The sequence below is a fragment of the Pezoporus occidentalis genome, unplaced genomic scaffold (assembly GCF_034315485.1).
Source record: "Pezoporus occidentalis ecotype Australia unplaced genomic scaffold, CSIRO_AGI_Poc_V1 ctg55, whole genome shotgun sequence".
NCBI lineage: Eukaryota > Metazoa > Chordata > Aves > Psittaciformes > Psittacidae > Pezoporus > Pezoporus occidentalis.
The window spans coordinates 609,586-627,493 of NW_026915888.1; the positions used below are offsets into that span (position 1 = coordinate 609,586).

General features: G+C 48.5%; 1 protein-coding gene across 1 annotated transcript in view; it reads left to right on the plus strand.

Moving 5' to 3' along the window:
• Window positions 1-17,908, plus strand: part of COL23A1 (collagen type XXIII alpha 1 chain) — a 170,930-nt gene that overhangs the window by 1,660 nt on the left and 151,362 nt on the right. The window contains exon 2 of the mRNA XM_062637998.1: window positions 2,398-2,467. Coding sequence (XP_062493982.1) covers window positions 2,398-2,467 — 70 coding nt within the window. The remainder of the gene's footprint in view (window positions 1-2,397; window positions 2,468-17,908) is intronic.

Below are 17,908 nucleotides of genomic sequence, written 5' to 3' on the forward strand. Positions count from 1 at the left end.
AATGTTTTGTCAATACTGAAAGCAAACCTTGAAACGAGTAACAGATTCAAGGAATGAGTGGTAGCGATTGGGCTGTCTATTAATAGTTCTTTTAAATGAACCTCTTCATGTATGGTAATGTTTCAGAAAGCTCCTGTCTCTTGACCAAACCCGTCTCTGTTTCATAAGACTCCTTGCTCATCAGGCGACTTCTTTCTGTGCTGGAGAGTTTCTGGGGAGCGAGGGAGTATTTCCATCATCATGAACATCAACTGGTGCCTGGGGTCAGCTTTTCTGTTCAGTTCTGTGTTGGGCCTCCTTTGAAGTTTGCCACAACATTTCAGAAGTGAAACCAAAGCCCCATACGCTCTCTGTGCATGACCCAGCGTACTTTGTTCTCTGTCACTGCCCCAAAAGCATTACCCCATCTACCAGTCTAAGGGTTTGCTGGAGTAATTTATGGCAGAGCTGTGTATGAAGAGCAGCAAATACAACACCAACATGCTGGCTCTGTTTCTTTTAGTGTTGTTTAAATGTGTGGCAAGTAAAGGAGGATAGGAAATAATAAAGCGTGAGTGGGTAGTTAAGGCAATGAAAGGCAATTTGGACAGCTAGGATTTCATTTCTGGCCCTGTGAAAGGCACCTGAGAAATTGCTGATTATAATGTGGTGGGGCCTTGCCCTTCCCTTGGCTGGGGCATGCTGCAGGGTCCTGCTCTGATGCCCTCTGAAACGTTTCCAACAGCGTGGTCTGAACGTGGTAGCATCTCCACTTGCTCTACATCCAAGCCCCAGTTTGCAGTGTGCCGTTTTCATACTGGAGGGAGGATGTTAATGGGAGGATTATAGAAGCATCCAGTTGTTGTAAACAAAGCTGGACCGTTCCGTTCCCAAGGGATTTATTGTCTGCAATAGGCAGACAGTGTCCAGATTAATCAATTTCATGACAAGAACAATTCAATGGGAGAACAGAGGACTCGCCCCCGGATTCAGATCTCCTATTCCCAGGGATGCCTGCTGAACCCAAAGGATGGAAGAGCTCGTTTTAATTTCCTCGAGCACCCTCATCATCCAAATTACTTTAAACAGATCAAAACTGAGCATCTTTCTAACATTCAGACTGCAGGTGCCTGTCAGAGAAGTCTCTGCAGATGCTTCCTTGACACTTTTCCTCAAGGAAAGCCTATGTTTCGCAGGAGGCAGCCAGATCATTTTGGTATTATCATAGGGCAACACCTTCATCAGGTGCTATGAAACGGTGTCGATACTTTCAGGACCTCTTAGCATCACATCTGAGCAGCTAGAGAGGAATGCCTGGGATTTCAACAACAGATAAAACCTCTAAATCCCCAGAATAAAAGGAAAAGAACCTAACTCACATATAGTCTAATTCCAGAACAGTCCACAGTGTTCAAACATAGAGTGGATTGTCAACTGTATAAAAGTCAAGTCTGAATACCCTGAATTCAGTAAGTACTTGGAGCTTTCTCTCTTGGACACTCAGGGACTCCAGTTATCGGTTATTGGTTTCTCTCTTAGTAAACTGATGAGACAGGGGATTCCTGGAGGATAGAGAGAGATTGTGGGTGAAGATGAGATGTTCCCACCCTTGCTGCCCCCCCCCAGCCACGAAGCACCAAGCCTGAGCTAATACAACCTACCTGTCATCAGGGCTCATTACCTCGGGCTTGGCAGTGTCCTAAATGCAGGCATGAACATTTCGGTTGGCTTAGAGAGCAGGCAGAGCACTCACATCTGTCTGCAGCATGCTTTAGGTGTGTGAATTTAGATGTTTTCTGGTTGTCTCACTGATGGGTTCTTCACCCTGGGGATGGAAACACTGGGCTTTGGGTTGACCTGGGGGTGTGAGAGCACCCCAGTGTCACTGGCACTGGCCTTCACCTCCTCATCCCTCCCCTAAAGAAACCTGTTACACTGCACAAGGCTTGAATTCTAAGTATAAAATCAGCTGAATCAGGCCACGTCTGCTGTGCAAATATCACCCTGGTATGTAAACTCCTGGCTGCCTGGAACCAGCTTCACTGTTGGTTGCAGCGAGGCTTTCCCTGGCGCCTTTGCCTGACCCTGCTACCAAACACACTGAGACGATGCTGACATCTGAACATGGGACGTATGTCAGGATGAATCCAGCCCATGGTGCTCAGCTCAAGGGACTTTTGGGCTGTGCAGTATCTGCCTGCCCCGTGCAAGGGCTGTAGACTGATCACTTGCTTAGAAACATTTAGTCTCTCGTGTACTGCCATAGCATAGGGCATTATCCAAAGAGGCTGAACGTAACAGGATGAAACCATTACCCCTCAGTGGAAGGAAGCGTGCTGGATGTTGGCATGCACACACAATCCACATTTAGATATAATATATTCTCTAAATGGCTCTTTTCATTCCTTCTCCAAACAGAAACTGGGTGAAGGACTGGCAAAGCTGCGGACGGCGAGAGAGGCTCCATCAGACTGCATGTGCCCCCCAGGTAGGTGAAAACACACCAGCAGAGCCAGCACCAGACTGCCCAAGAGCTGCCTGCTCACTGGATCAATGCACTGAGTTCCTCCTCTCCCGTTTTCTATAATCCTCCCTATTAAGCAAAATGCATTAAGAAGTGTTTCTTTTCAAGCTGAAGCACTCTCTTTAGTTTGGGACTGTTAACATCTTCCATTGCCTTCCTTTGGCCTGTTTACAGATAAAGGAGTTTGAGGTTTGGACCAAAGCAACATTTGGCTATAAGAATCAAAGGGCAAATAGCTTGTGAGCCCTGAGTGTTGGGCCAAGACAATTTAGAAGTAGTAACAAAATCACTGGGGCTTCATGCAAGTGTGATAATTAAAAGCTGCAGCCTCTGAGCCTTGCTCCGGCGCTGCCTTGCTGCAGGAAAGCTGTCACTGATTGTTTAAATTTCCTCCCAGAGTTTAATGAACTTCTTAAACTGTCAAAACTTCCTGTTCTGCTGTGGAAGTGCATGCTCCTTGGAAACAATAAACAGCTTAGATTAGTTTGTAAAGGAATCTCATCTACAGAAATGCTGTGTTAAGTGCTGTGCGGTCATACCCAAGGGCATGAATGGCTTCAGGCTGAGGCACTTCAAGCCCTTTCTTTCCACTGAAGCAGCGAAAGATGGGTGAAAGATGTGCAGTGCTTTGATGGGGGAGAGTGCACAGGCCTGTTACAGAGCCTTGCAAGTGCCATAGTTCAGTTCTGGTTTTAAAGGAAGAAACAAATCATAAATGCTACATGTAAAAGCATAATAGACAAATGGGCAGTCTCAGTTTTTCCTGCCACTCTGGGTATGGATCCTACCAGAACACACAGCGTTAGTTTGTACACACAAGACAAAAAATGGACTTTTTTTGCCATAATAACCTTGGAAACAGTTCAGTATTGATGCTCTTCAATGTGCTGCTTTCCTTTTCTAGTGAAAGGCTCCTATGGCTGTCCTGTACGCCTGTATCCAAACCCATCAGCTGAGACGCAAACCATGCTTGTTTTCAGCTCTTCCAACAGCAGTGGTCAAATCAGTTTTCTTCCTTCTGATGTACAGACCCAGCCAAGTCTGTTGTCAGCCTCACAGGGCTCTGCTGCTGCATCTTGCTCTGGTCAGTGCAGCCAGGGTGCTACTGGTGTGCTTAAGCGGTCAAGAGGCTTTTCCTTTGCTCTGCAGAAAGCAATTGGGATTGAAGAGGCTCCTTTGTGGCCAGGAAAGTCCCAGTTCTGTTCCGGGTCACTGGGTTTGATGGTTGTTGTGTTTGAGAGATGGGGAGAAGAGAGGAGGGGGAAGGTTTTCCCATGTGCTGCTGAAATACTCATTACAGTCATTAGGAACGAATGTCAAAGTAATTGGAAGGAGAAGTGATTTCCCCTGGGTAAGAAACATGGCATCGGTGACTGCTTCTGGCTACCACTGTTGGGGAGCCAAGTGCTGTGCTAAGGTGAGGGTGTGCTGCTGAGCTGTTGTGAAGCCTTTTGGCTGTTTCTGAGCAAATCAAAGGAATCTTTACCCATGTTTCTTTTCCTCTTTCTCTTGAAGAAGGCTGAATTGCCTTTCTGGTCTGCAGTTAAAGAGCTTGGTCCAGAAACATCCTGAGAGCTCGTGGTCCTCACTGGCTTCTGCTGCAGAGCTACAACAGGATGAAAACTAAGAGCTAAGCTTCAATTTGCTTCCATGCACTAAGAAAGCAGGCCCTGGTGAAGGAAATTTCTCCCCTTGAGGGGACTGGGAGATAGGGAGATCCTGCAAGCTTTACCCATGGGCAGGGGGAAGCAGGGAGCATGCATGGGCAGCTGGAAGCTGGTGGGTATCCTAAACACCTGGGCTAGGGGGCTTTCCTCCTCCAGAAACCCTGCTAAGCTTAAGAGTTCTTTTCTATTACTGGATTTAAAGCAAGCCAACCAAAGAGCTGTTGATGGTGATGCTGTCTGCAGCATCATGCCAGTGGTCCCTCCCTTGGTGCCTCTTTGGGAAGAGGGGAACTTGGTGCCCTGCAAACCCATAGCAGTGGCAGGAGCAAACTGTGTGCTCAGGGCTGGCCTTGTTTTAAAGAAGACCCAGTATTTTTCCTTGAAGCGAGTCAATGTGGAGGTTTGTTGGGGTTCGAGGGGCTGAGGGCTGTTGTTAGGGGACCTGCCTTGATAAAATTGACCTGTAACGTGTTAAAAGCAGTTTGGGACCAGATGACTAAGGTCCACTTAAGTTAAATAAGGCTTAAATTATTTCAACTACAGCAAAGCCCTAAATCAGTGTTTGTAAAACACACAAACAAAATAAATTTCCCTAGAAAAAAACAAAAACAAAACTGACCCCTTTTGTGCTTTGTGTTCTGTAGTCAGTCACCTATTTGGCTACAGGGCTCAGCTGGGTTCTTATAAAGTAGCTTGGTTTTGAAAATGGGACCCGGAGGGCTTTTTGGGGCTAAGCTGGGGGGTCCAGGGCTGGTGGCACCACAGGGGTTGGTGGCCAGCAGAGGGGGCCCGGCTGTTGTACCAAGGCCATGGAGACATGCTGATCCTCGTGGAAAATGACCATCACTGGTAAAAAACCTGAACAAAATTACTCCTCTGGCTCTGACACTGGACAAGCTGCAGGAAGGTGTCTCTGCAGCTGTTCTCAGCATCTGTGTGCTGCCTTGAGTTGACTTGTTTTGCTTTATACATCCAACCAAAGCAATGGGGGGATGATGACAACAAGTAGGCATCACTTTGATTCCTTTGTGGTTTGGACATTTCTGTGTCTGAAGAAAAGGGAAGCATCCTCGGGGGGGTTTGGGCAGCTGGACCAGTGTAGTTTGGGCTCCTAAATGCTGTGATGGGCGGTTTGGTGATGCCGTGATGGGCAGTTTGGTGATGCTGTGATGGGTGGGTTGGTGATGCTGTGATGGGTGGGTTGGTGATGCTGTGATGGGTGGGTTGGTGATGCTGTGATGGGCAGTTTGGTGATGCTGTGATGGGTGGGTTGGTGATGCTGTGATGGGCAGTTTGGTGATGCTGTGATGGGTGGGTTGGTGATGCCGTGATGGGCAGTTTGGTGATGCTGTGATGGGCAGTTTGGTGATGCTGTGATGGGCAGGTTGGTGATGCTGTGATGGGCAGTTTGGTGATGCTGTGATGGGTGGGTTGGTGATGCCGTGATGGGTGGGTTGGTGATGCCATGATAGGTGGGTTGGTGATGCTGTGATGGGTGGGTTGGTGATGCTGTGATGGGTGGGTTGGTGATGCCATGATGGGTGGGTTGGTGATGCCGTGATGGGTGGGTTGGTGATGCCATGATAGGTGGGTTGGTGATGCCGTGATGGCTGGGTTGGTGATGCTGTGGCTTGGTGATGCCGTGATGGGTGGCTTGGTGATGCCATGATGGGTGGGTTGGTGATGCTGTGATGGGCAGGCTGGTGACCCCATTCTGGTGATGAATGTGGCCTTTTGGTCCCTCCAGCTATGTGGGAAGGGGCAGCAGTGGTTGCATGCTGCTGGCGCCAGGCAGGCCCAGGACAGGCTGTCCCCATATGTTGGCTCGCTGTGAAACAGCAGCTCAATACTTTTATTATCGTCAATCCCAGGCCTGTAATGTTCTGCAGGGAGGCCCCTCGTCCCCATCGCTTCAGCCTCTTTCTCTGGTGGGATCCTCATGGGCTTTGCTGCAAGATAAAATGCAGCAGGTGCAAGAACATGTGTTTATGTGGCATTTAGGGCAGCCCTTGGAGGTGGGTTGAAAGCAGGACTAAACCTCCATGCTTCCAAACACTTTGTTTTTCAGTTGTGTGGCTGTGTTCTGGCTGCCTTTTTATATCTAATTTTTAAGGAGTCTTTTATTTTCCCCCCTTGTGTTTTTAAGCTCAGTCTTTCAAAAGCTGGTGCGAAACGTTCCTGTTAAATGCAGGATTTGCCATAGGGTCTGTGAGAAGGTCCATCAAGAGCTCATGGTGCTGGATGCCTGAGAGCAAATCTTCTTAAATCCAGTTAAGGAAGGCTTAAAACAAACCTGGTCCATAGAAAACACCCTGCCCAGCAGCTGGTCCTTGCTGTGTTGCAGACTGAGGGTGTGAAAATCTCCAGCTCTCACACTGTGTATTTCAATACATGCCTGGAGAAGAGAAGGCTGTGTGGAGACCTCATAGCAGCCTGCCAGTACCTGAAGGGGGCCTATAGGGATGCTGGGGAGGGACTCTTCATTAGGGACTGCAGTGACAGGACAAGGGGTAACGGGTTCAAACTTAAACAGGGGAAGTTTAGATTGGATATAAGGAGGAAATTCTTTCCTGTGAGGGTGCTGAGGCACTGGAATGGGTTGCCCAGGGAGGTTGTGAATGCTCCATCCCTGGCAGTGCTCAAGACCAGGCTGGACGAAGCCTTGGGTGCCATGGTTTAGTGTGAGGTGTCCCTGCCCATGGCAGGGGGGTTGGAACTGGATGATCTTAAGGTCCTTTCCAATTCTATTCTATTCAACTCTATTCTATTCTATGTGTGTGTTGTGTTCCCCAGTGCCTCTTTATTGTCCAGTACCTCTGCAGGCTTTGCGCTCTGGAGCCTTAACTCTGAATTTCCCGGCTGCCGGATTACACATCTTCCTCTCTCCATCTCGATCTCGCGCTGAGACGGTGTCATATGCTTTTGAACGTATGTATGTACTACAAAGTGGTGTGAAAACGTTCAGTGTAACCTGATGTTCCAGTTCATATGTGACAAGTATTTCCCAATAATGGCTTGGCAGCGGGGAGAGAGGAGTGGTACTGCAGGGCGGCCGATTGCTCCATGGCTCGGCAATTCAAACCATGTGTACTGGGGGAAGGCGAGCATTTCAGACCCTCCCCGCGCCTGCAGACTCAGCCACAGCAGAGGCTCTCTTGCTGCGCTTATTTTGATTTATATTTTAAAACAATATTGTTATTTTAAGTGTTTATTTATTGTTTTTAGCCAAACTCCATGCACAGGGATCAGCCCTCTCCAGCTCGCTGAAGTTTGGCTCCGTACTCTCTGCGGTTCCCAGCGCCTTGAAATGTCTGCCTCAGTTTTGCTGGTGTAAATGTTGTCTCCAAGTGCCGTTTGCTATCTGCCTTCTCCCTGGGTTGTCCCCCCAGGTAATTAGCACAGCAGAATTCCCCTAATTGCTGGAGATCAAGGAGGAGAGGGCTCTGCTTGCTTTGTAGTCCTGACAAATGGCAGATGTTTTCCAGCAGCCAAATGGGATGCGTTGAGCTCTGGTAGCACTGGCTCTTTGTTTCCCACCCTTGTGTGATAGCAGCTCTCCATTATTGCTCTCTCCTTACATCTTCACTACCTGGGTCTGTAGTGCTGTGTTTGTGAGCCATGAGGCCTTCAGGATAGTAAAACAGATGTGGAAAAACATCAAATGAAAGCAAGTGTTTCTTTTATAAATTACTGATGATCTCTGCTTTTCTGGGTTGCTTTGCATTCATAGACATTAAACGTCTGAAGCATTCCTGTCACCTCAAAGAGACATTATTCTGCCTACTAAACCCATTAAAACTCAGTATTTCTCTGTAATCTCTATGATTTAGGATGAGACAAAGAGCTTTACAACATCAAATGTTTCCTAAACCCTCCTTGCCTCAGTTTCCCATACCCCACCAGTCACTCTGCTTCAGCAGGGTTTACTGTCTCAGTCTGACTTCGCCCGCAGGGGGCTCAGATATTAGAATTACAGCCTTAGTATAAACAGGGATTTTTCTTGCACTGAAGTTACAAACGCAATTGGAATTCTCTCCTGCACGGAGAAACCTGTGCCAGGATTGTAAGAAGTGAGCCAGAAGCCAAGCACTAAAGCATCTAAATAACGAAGAACAACTGGCTGGGATGGACTTTAGACAAATGGTGCCATTTAAATGCAGGCGCTTACTTTGTGTTCAATGTGTTTTCGAGTCTTACCCCGTCAGAAACCCAATCTGATGGCAGGTCCTAGCAGCTATTGGGAAAGTGCCCTTTGAGCACAGAAATCACTGCTGGCTCCTGTCCATCAGCTCCTTCCTGGCGACCATTTCCCAGTCCCTTTTGGATGTTTGTGGAAGGCCCCGAGGACATCTGGAGCCGTGTCTGCACGCCACATGTGCAGGAGCCGACAGCCGCCTTCTCCCGGGAGCTACCTGGGATGGGCACGGATACCCTTCATCTTCCCACATGGAAGGTCCTGGAAAGCTGCTGCCGCAGAGTGCTGGGCCCCCATCTCATCCTTAGGAACCTCGAAGCTCTGCTCAGGGAGTTGTTTCATGGCTTCAGGACTCTCCATTGGTGGAAAATTAAGGGTTAGGGGGTTGTTTTCTTGAGTGGTTGCAATAGATGGAAATAAATGGAGGAGAGGGCTTGGTTTGGCTCATGTGTGTGTTGTGCACTGCAGGGTGCCAGCCAGCGAGGGGGAAGGAGCCCAGAGTCCCTCTGGAAAGCCAAGGAAGGATTTCCTGATGGGTTGCTGTGTGTCCAGGGAGGGTTGGTGGCAGCAGCCAGGTATGTGGTGGCGGTGCCAGAGGGGCTTCTGCTCACACTGGTTTGCTTTTCTCTATTGCAAAGACACTGTTGGCGCTGCTCCTTACCCCAGCCAAGGAGCTCATGGTGGTGGAGGGAGACAACCAGGTGTGCAGCAAAGGGGAGGTCTGAGGCTGGGAATTTGGGGATTGCCCTCAAACCGAGCTCCCCAGCACGCTGGTGTCCGAGGGAAGGCACATCCTCTGCTCAGCACCCATCCAGACAACACCCTACCAGATCAGCTGCTGTGTCAGCCACCAGTGACATTTAACGTCCTACCAATGTGACATTAGATGCTGGATGTGGCCAGGACTTTCTGAGGCAGGAAATAGCGTGGTACCAGTGTTATTCCCAGAGCTGGCAGCGCCTCTGACACGGAGTCAGAGATGTGAGCTAAAAGGCAGTCTGGCCTCAAAACCACCGGCGCAGGAAGATGGGCTGGAGCCATCTCCCAGGGAGCCTGTGGCGGGATTTATCCTGGTGGCATTTGGTGCAGCTTCTGTGTTTGAACACGGAGGCCCAGAGCAGTGCATCAGGAACCAGCCCTTTCCCAGCAGCGTTCATCTTGAGGCCACTTCAGCAAAAATTAATTAAAACTGGTGACATCGATGAAAATGTATTTTTTCTGAGTCCGTCCAAGTTATTCCGCGCGTAATGAAAACTACAAAAATAAACCTGATGGCCACGTCCCCTGCGAGAGGCTCTGTGCAACCTTATCTGCGCCTCAACACATGAAGTTATTTATCGAGGCACAGATATTCTCTGCTGCCAGCCCCTTCAGCACTGCCTTTCCAGAAAGGAGGCTCTGGAGCAGGTTGGTTCAATGCTCAGGGACTGACTCACCTGGGAGTTTCCCATCAGCTTCAGGTTGGTTTCCTCCCCTTTCTTGTTCATTGATGGATTAATGTCACCCACATGAGCAGCGACTTGGCTTTGATTATTGAGAATAGACTGTGCTTGGCATGGTGCCTGCTGTGTCTCCATCCCATTGAGCTGATGGTGCTGTCATCTCCTGTCCATCCCGCGTGTAACAGGATGGGAATGTGCTTCAAACCCAGCATGCTTTAGGTTGATGTTATCATTCATGCAGCGTTGATAGAAGCAGGTTCTAGCACAGAAATGATTTTTGGGCTGATGTATTCCTGAAGCAAGAGCTGCCTTATTTCTCTGCCACCAAGAAGCTCCAGGCTGGTGTTTCGTGGCTTGCATTGTATGGATACATGCTGCGTAGTAAGCATGATCATCTACACACATGGCTGGGAGTGTGTAGGTAGCAGCAGGCAAAATCCAGCCAGAGCAGAGGGCCCGTATCACTGCTAAGCCTCTGCTCTTGCTGCACTGGGTGGATGTTGCTTCATTCCTCAACAGGTACTGTTAAATAACCACCCCATGGCCTCTTTCAGGGAGAACCAGCCCAGGGAAAGGCTGGAAAACCATCCCTACCAACCTCTGCCCTTGGCTTCCCACTTGAGAAGTCCTGGACTATCCATTATCATCTGTTTTGCCATTCAAAGGCCAGAAACTAGGACTAGATCAGAAACTAGGGGCTAGGAGCAGCCTGCTCCTAGGAGGTTGGAAGGTGAACCTGGCCATGGCAGGGGGCTGGAATTGGATTTTATGGTTCCTTCCAACCCAAACCAGTTTGTGATTTTATGTGTTAAAGGGGTGGCAGTTCTCCTTCAGCTGTGTGACCAAGTACTTCTGCACCTGCATTCTTCATAAAGCCAGTCTGGCTGTAGGAAATCACTGACAACCTATTTTAAAAGCAGCCAGGATGGAGGACTTGGCCATGGGTTTGTCCATCTGTGGGTGTGAGGAGTCTGGAGGCAGCGTTGCTGCAGCGGTGTCCTTGGGGTGCTGGATGTTCAGGAGCCGACCATTGAACTGACCATGCCATGCACACGGACAAGGTACACCAGTGTGTGAGTGACAGGTCCTCGTGGCGACACGCTGCAAGGAGAAGCAGCGCGGGGAGACAGATTCAATTGCTGATCTTATTTTAATTGCACCTGTCCTGCCATGGTCAATCAGGCAGTGAAAAGGCTGGAATGCTCTCTGCTTGTCTAAATCAGACCCAGGGGACAGCAATTGTCATCATTTCCCAGCTACGAGCCCATGGTAATCCCATCAGGCAGCATCCAGCCCTGCGGGGAGGAGATCGTGCAGCACCCCAAGCACGAGCGTGGTGGGCGCAAGCCTTTGTGCTATGCAGCCTTGCAGGTTGTGCTCACATGGGTTAGGGACATAATTAAACCTCCACCTGCTCTTCGTTTGTCACCATCGGGCTTTGTTTTATCACGTGGCAGAAGATACGCCGGTGCCAAGGCAGTCCTGAACGCTCGGGCTTGGCAGCCTCTGCAAAACCATCGTGCTTCTTGGGTTTCATCCCTGCGGCAGATAGATTGAGCTCATGGCCTTTTGTGAGAGCAAAGAGCTGCTGGAAATGCAGGGGATGGCTGGTCCTGAATGTCCCCCTGCCTACCCAGCATCCGCTTGTTTGCTGTGTTTGATGTGACCTATAGAGAAAACTGCGTAATCAGGATGAATTGAGTGTAGCCAGGGGACTCCTGGAGCGGACTCCATGGGTTAAGTGCTAATTGGAGCCAGAAATCCACCTTTTCCTACACACTGGAGTTGGGCATGTGTTTGTGAGAGGCCTCGCATTCATGTTGTATGGTTGGAGCAGGGATTTGAGGCTGCGTTGATTGCATTTGAAGCTGTTGTTCATGTTTCTGGCACTCCTTTAAATTGGGTCTATTTATGTAATTATTTATTGAAGACATTAAGAGAACTTGGCTCCTACTGAGCTGCGTCTGCCTTTATGGTTTATTTTTGCAAACTGACTGCAATCATGGCGAGATTGAGGCCAAGAAAAGCCAGTTTTTACCTGGGCTGTGTGACACAAACTACTTTGTAATCCCCTTGAGTGACCCCATGGCAAGAGCCACTGACCCCTGATGACACAGGACTTCATTCATCAGAAAGTCCCTTTGGTGCCGGTTGACTGGGACCAGTTATATCAAGACAACTCAAGTGGTGGACTTGGCTCCAGCCCACAGTTGATGTTTCCTATGTAGTTTAAGAAACCCTGTGTTTCTCCCTTGGGTTCTGGCTCTTTGTAGCACGACCATGGCCATTGGCTGTACAAGCAGCACATGGGTGGACCTCTTCAACTCAATCTCTATGCACCACATAGAAATGACACCCCTCGTGCTCCAGTCTCTTGGGCATCTTCCCCGGAAGTATGACATGGGGAGGGAAGCATTTACAAAGAACATTAAATGGGTTCGACGGAGTTCCCAACCATCTGCGTGCTTGTGGTCAGGCTTCTAAAAGAACCCACTACTAGAGATGAGGTCTATCAGTGCAGGCCATCTGGAAGTGCTTCCTTCTGGCTCGAGTTTGTCTGGGTTTTCTCCCCGTTTTGTGCTGTCTCTGAGCCATCCCCGTTCATGCTGCTCCAGCGTGCGGCGCGCTTGGTGCAGGAGGATCGAGCGGGTTTGTGCTGCTTCGCTGCTGAGAGAGGCTGAGGAGCTTGGATGAGATGTTGAACAGATTTTTCTCTTCCCCAGCAGATCCGTCTGGAAGATGGGAACAGTTGGTATTGATCTGATCTGCTGCATATTTTGGGAAGCTTTGGCAGTAACTACTAGCAAATAATGATGCTTTTGAGTCCCTATTGTGCAAACATTCAAATATGTTCGACCGTGTTGCACAGAGGCTCTCTGCGCAATCAGGACCATTTTAATTGCAAAAATGGGTCCTGATAGGGAACTGTAAGGAATTCATGTCCCCTTTCTGAAGAGAAAGCCTGGCTTCTGGGCTACTGGCAGCTGCTTTTGGCTTGTCTGGCTATTTATTGGAGAGGGATGAGATGGGAAGCATGCTGTTGGTGCAGATGACGCTCGTCTGTGCCATGGATGCAAGGACTTCTTGTGTGCATTTGCTTCTTTAAAGTTTTGTCCTAAACCTTGCATCCTCAACCACAGCTTTTCCAGCTCAGTGCTGGAGGGCTTGAATCTGGGGTCATCCTCCCTCTTAGGGTGACTGCTGTGTGTGGGTCTGCCCTTGCCCTCATCCTTGGCATGTTGGAGTGTGGCGCAAAGGCAGAGATGCCCTGATACTGGCCAGAAGTTGCATGTGCTTTGTTTCCTTGCTCTATTTTCTTCTGTTTTAATAATTTTATTTGCATCTATCCATTTTGTAGAGGAGGACTGTAGAAAAGTCTTTTTTAAATTCAAAATATATGATTAAACTCCCCAGGAAAGGGTGTTCAACACTGACTTAGGGTTTTATACCACTTTGACTTGAAGGATAAAAGCACTGTATTTTATCTCCTTGGGGTTTGCTTTACTGTGCATTAAGCCAGACTTTAAGGAATTCCATTTCATTTTCAGAGTGAAAAGAGTCACATCTTTACACTGTTTCTTCTCACAGACATAAGGTCAGAGAGCATCAGTGCCTGGCAGCATCCCTGGGCACTCGGTGCTGAGGACAGGCGGCCGTGCTGGGGATGATCAGGCAGAGAGAGGAGGTCTGGAGTATCTGGAGGAGCAGCAGCACAGCCACCCCCCTCGGTTTGGTTCCCCTTGGTTATAGCGGCACAAAGACACATTCAAGCCTTTGATAAAAGCCAGGCTTCTCTGCTTTTACACACACACACAAACAAAAAACCCACAAAAGCAGGGAAGGGGAGGCTGTGTTGTGTTAAAGCAGGGACTTGGGATTTAGCAAGGAAAACCCCCAAACCTCCCTTCTTTGACTTAACAAGGGGACCCCTTCTCCATCCCTCGCACCCCATCATGTCAGTGGACATTTCCACCCCCCTAACTCCCCAGGAACAGCCCCCCTCCTCTTTAGCCCCATAGTGGTATTTATAAGGAAGGAGTTTTATATACATATATATGTATCTCCCGTCCCATACATAATCCCATATATATGTGTATATACTCTTTAGTGCTTGTTAAAAGCAAAGCAAAATACAATGAAAACAGAGGAGCAGGGTGTAACAAACACATTCCTTGTCCTTGGTGGCTAAGTGACCATCCTCTTTTAGTGGGTTTTATTCCAGGCTTTGCTTATTGCTGGTTTTAGCTCCTCTTTGCTCCAAACCACCCCTGACTGATGACTCTGTGCCAAGAGCTCATCCCTGGGGGATTGACCCCAAAACTGGCTACTGCCTCCTTTCCTGAGGAGCCAGGAGGGACATCAGGAGCATCTCTCCCTCTGAGTATCTCAGGGAGGAGAACAGGAAAGGCAATGGGGCTGCTCCTGCTTTTCTTGCAAAGAGGAGCATTGCTCGGTGCATACAGCTTGTTTAGGACAAGTGCTGTCACCTGGCTCTGCTGATAACTGCACAGCTGCTGCTCCTGATGTACCACCCTCACTCCAGCTGTGTCTGCAGGCTTTTTCTTGCCCCTCGGCAGAGCATGGGCTTGGTGGGCTCCTGGGAGCATCTGCTGAGCCTGTGTGGGGAACTCCAGCAGCACGGATGGGGCTCCAGGATGGTGGGACACGGCTCTGAGCTCTCTGTGGCTTAGGTGAGTCTGGTGGCATTTGCTGATTCTTAGTCCTCAGGAAGGTGCAGCAAAGGGGTGGTTTGTGAGTGCTGGTTTTGGGGTTGCTTTTCATTCTGGAAATACGTATGGGTAGCTTTAAAATACCTGAATTCCCTTGCTTTTTAAAGCATAGGGGAGAGATTGAGATGTTCTGGAGTGAAACTCATAGCAAGCAGGCAGGAAAGCATAAGTGGGTGTATATTTATGTCTATGGGTGTATATATATGTCTCTCATGGAGGAGCTCATGTGGGTAGCTGTTGAAGCAGCATGGGGGCTGTCTTGAGGAGTCCTTTGTGCTTTTTATGTTGGAGGGGTGAGGCTGTAGTAAGGCTCTCTGTGCCCTCTCTGTTGCAGGAGGTGGTACCCTGCCCCAGGGGGGCTTTTGGTCTGACTGGGGGCACAAGCTTGTTATTTGGAAGTCTGTTTGCACTCATTGCCTCTGGAGTGGGATGTCTGCTTGTGGCAGGCCATGCTGCAACTGGTGAACATAATGAATGTCTAATAAATGTGCACCTTAAGGAGAAATCCTTGATAGAAACATCAAGTGGCTCAATTTCAAGGTATTAAATCACAGGATGCTTCTGAAGGGTCTTCACCTTCCTGGCTGGTTTATTTGGTTGGGTTTTTCAGTGTTTTACTTGTGCAAAGTATTCCTTTTACTGTGCAATAGCTGCAGAGCCTGAGTGCGTTCCCCCCCAGTCCTGAGCAAGGGGTTTCACTGGAGACCCCTGTGAGCCACTGCTTGTAACCCAGCTGGTTTGTTGTAAAAGGAGTCTGAATACTCAAGAAACCTTGCGGAGACAGCTGCTCCTTGAATCCTTCATCCTAGGCTTCCATTGTGTTCACTGGAGGTTGGGGCTCGGTGGAGAGTAGGGGCTGAGCTGGTGCTGGTGCAGCTGAACATGGGGTTTGTGTGAGGATGGCAGATAAAATAGTGGGTGTAATCCCAAAAAGATGACTCCTAGAGATGAGGAAGTTTGCGAGGCAATGGGAGAAAGTTAGTAATAGCACTCACTGGCTTCTGTCTGTAGCAGCCTTTCCAACTTGTTTATGTGACTGCATTATTGTCTTTGAGCTTTTCTTTCTATTTATTGTGGGATGCTTATATTGGAGCAGGGTGGAGTTTGAAAAGCCTGTATGGCTGAAGGAAAAGCTGTCTGGGGTGGGTGTTATGGAATGCAAAGGGGAAAAAGAACCCCCCCAAAACCCCAAACCATGCCCCAGTCTGGAAAGGCATCTTGCCTTGCTGCTGCTCATCCATGCTGATAAAGCACAAGCTTGTGGCTGTTGATGGGGCTGGTGGACACAGCGATTGATGTTGATGGGTACCAGCTTTTGTGCAGTTGGTGCCAAACCCTCTGCTATCCTCTACTAAGGTTTAAGAGCAAAAGCCTGGCTTAATGTAAAATGGGGCCCTGGGATTAAGCCATTAATCTCTTCTGTTTTGGGGCTGTACCCTTGCCAAGGAATAATGAGCAGCCTAATGAACGGGGCCAGCTGAAACACAGCTCTCGGCTGGGAGACTGATGGGGACCCCTCTGATCAAGGCCACTTACTGAAGCTGTTTCCACTCAAATTAGGGCACCCTGACAGGGTGTGTGGATGACACAGCCGTTAGCACCTGAGGAGTTGAGTAATAACGCCTGTGAAAGGCAATTTGTACTTATCTGATAGCTTGAAGCGTAAAAGCTGGAAGAAGGAAGATGAAGGGATGGAGGCTCGGCCCAGCACCTCTCCCGGCTGCCAGCGTTTTGAGGGGGAGCCAGGAATGCTGTGGGCTGTGAAATGTTTTTGTTTCGCTTCATCGGGTTTGTGCAGCCAAGTCCTAATCGGGGCTGTCATTTCCAGAGAGGGAGAATGGGAGGTCCGTGTTCTGAACACCTCTGTGGGACTGCTGCAGGGAAAGGGTCCTTCCCGGTAGTTTCAAGAGTTAAATGTTGCTGGATGTTCTTTTTCCTCTAGAAAAGCTCTTTTGTTTGTGTTTTTGAGCAGTAGGAACTGATCTGCTGGTTGGACCCATAAGTGATACAAAATGGGACTGAGCTGAAGCTTTCCAGTGCCAAGCATCACACACAGCTCTCATCAGCTGCAGAGTTGCAGCCAAAGGAGTGCTTCTCCCAGCTCCTCTAGGTAAAAATACATTGAGGATAAGCACGTCCCACGTCTGCATCTTCTTTTAGGGATCGGCCTAGATGTATGAGCATCACTAGTGTGTTATCATTTAAGTCTGTAATTTCTGTTCACATGCAACTCTTCTGCTCTCATCTATAAATAATCCATCTTCAGCTGTGAATAGCAAACTGAAGTTAGTTGTTTGCAGATACTTTTGGTTGGAGGAGCCCTCTTTGGTTCACTTGTCTTCCTTACCCATTTATGTGTCTTGACATGTCATTTCCTTCGTGGTCTTCCCGCTCTCCCAAAATGGATTTGTGTATGAATAATTAAAACCAAGAGGAGACGCATCTCCATCATAAATGTCTTTCACATTAGGTAAGACACAATCTGGGGCAGGGGGAAGGCAACTGCTGTAGTCTGTAATTCAAACATAGACAAACTACCTAGGCATGAAAGGGAACTTGCTTCTCGGTTCCAGCCTTTCTCCCATCTCATATTCTCTTGCTAAATGCTCTGCTGTACCTGTTGAATTCCCTCTTAAAAGAGGTGATTAAACTAGGTATGAATATGTATTTTTGCAGCAAGCTGCTTAAGGACACTGGTTTAGTCAGCAAACCTGTCCTCCAGAAACCTCCATCAGAGCCCACACTCACCCTTGCCTCACTTTACACTGAGTTAATCCCAGGTCTTGCTGCTGTATGCAACAAGTCATCTATGATTTTAAGGTAGCTTCTAATGGGTTACAGTCAGTCCTGGCTCTAGCTTTAGTTGGTCAGTGTTGGGTCTGATTATTGTTAACAGATTTATTTGTTCTTTATTAGGATTGGAAGGTTTTTGTTGGGATGTAGAGATTATTAGGCTTGTGTATGCATTGGTTTGTCCAGTTGTTACAATGTCCCTTGTTGGACAGATCATCTGTAAGATGGGTGAAGTATAGGGAAAAATGAGAGACGGGATTGATTAGTCCTTATTTCCCCCTCTTCCCAAATCCATAAATCGTAGAAACACAGAATGGTTTGGTTTGGAAGGGAACCTGCTGTACGGATCGGCTTTAACTTGTTTCTTTTGCATGGCAATAACTTGGATCCTAAATTGTTACTGAGAGTTCAAGAAACACAGCCTTAGTGATTGAAGTGTGGCTGAATAACACAGATAGGTTTTGCCATCTAATGCAGATATTCACCTACTGAATCCTAATCCCTACCCCAGCAGAGCAAAGGACGTGCTTGAGGCAGGTTTGGTGCATCCCTGGTGCACGTGGTGCTGAAGGATGCTC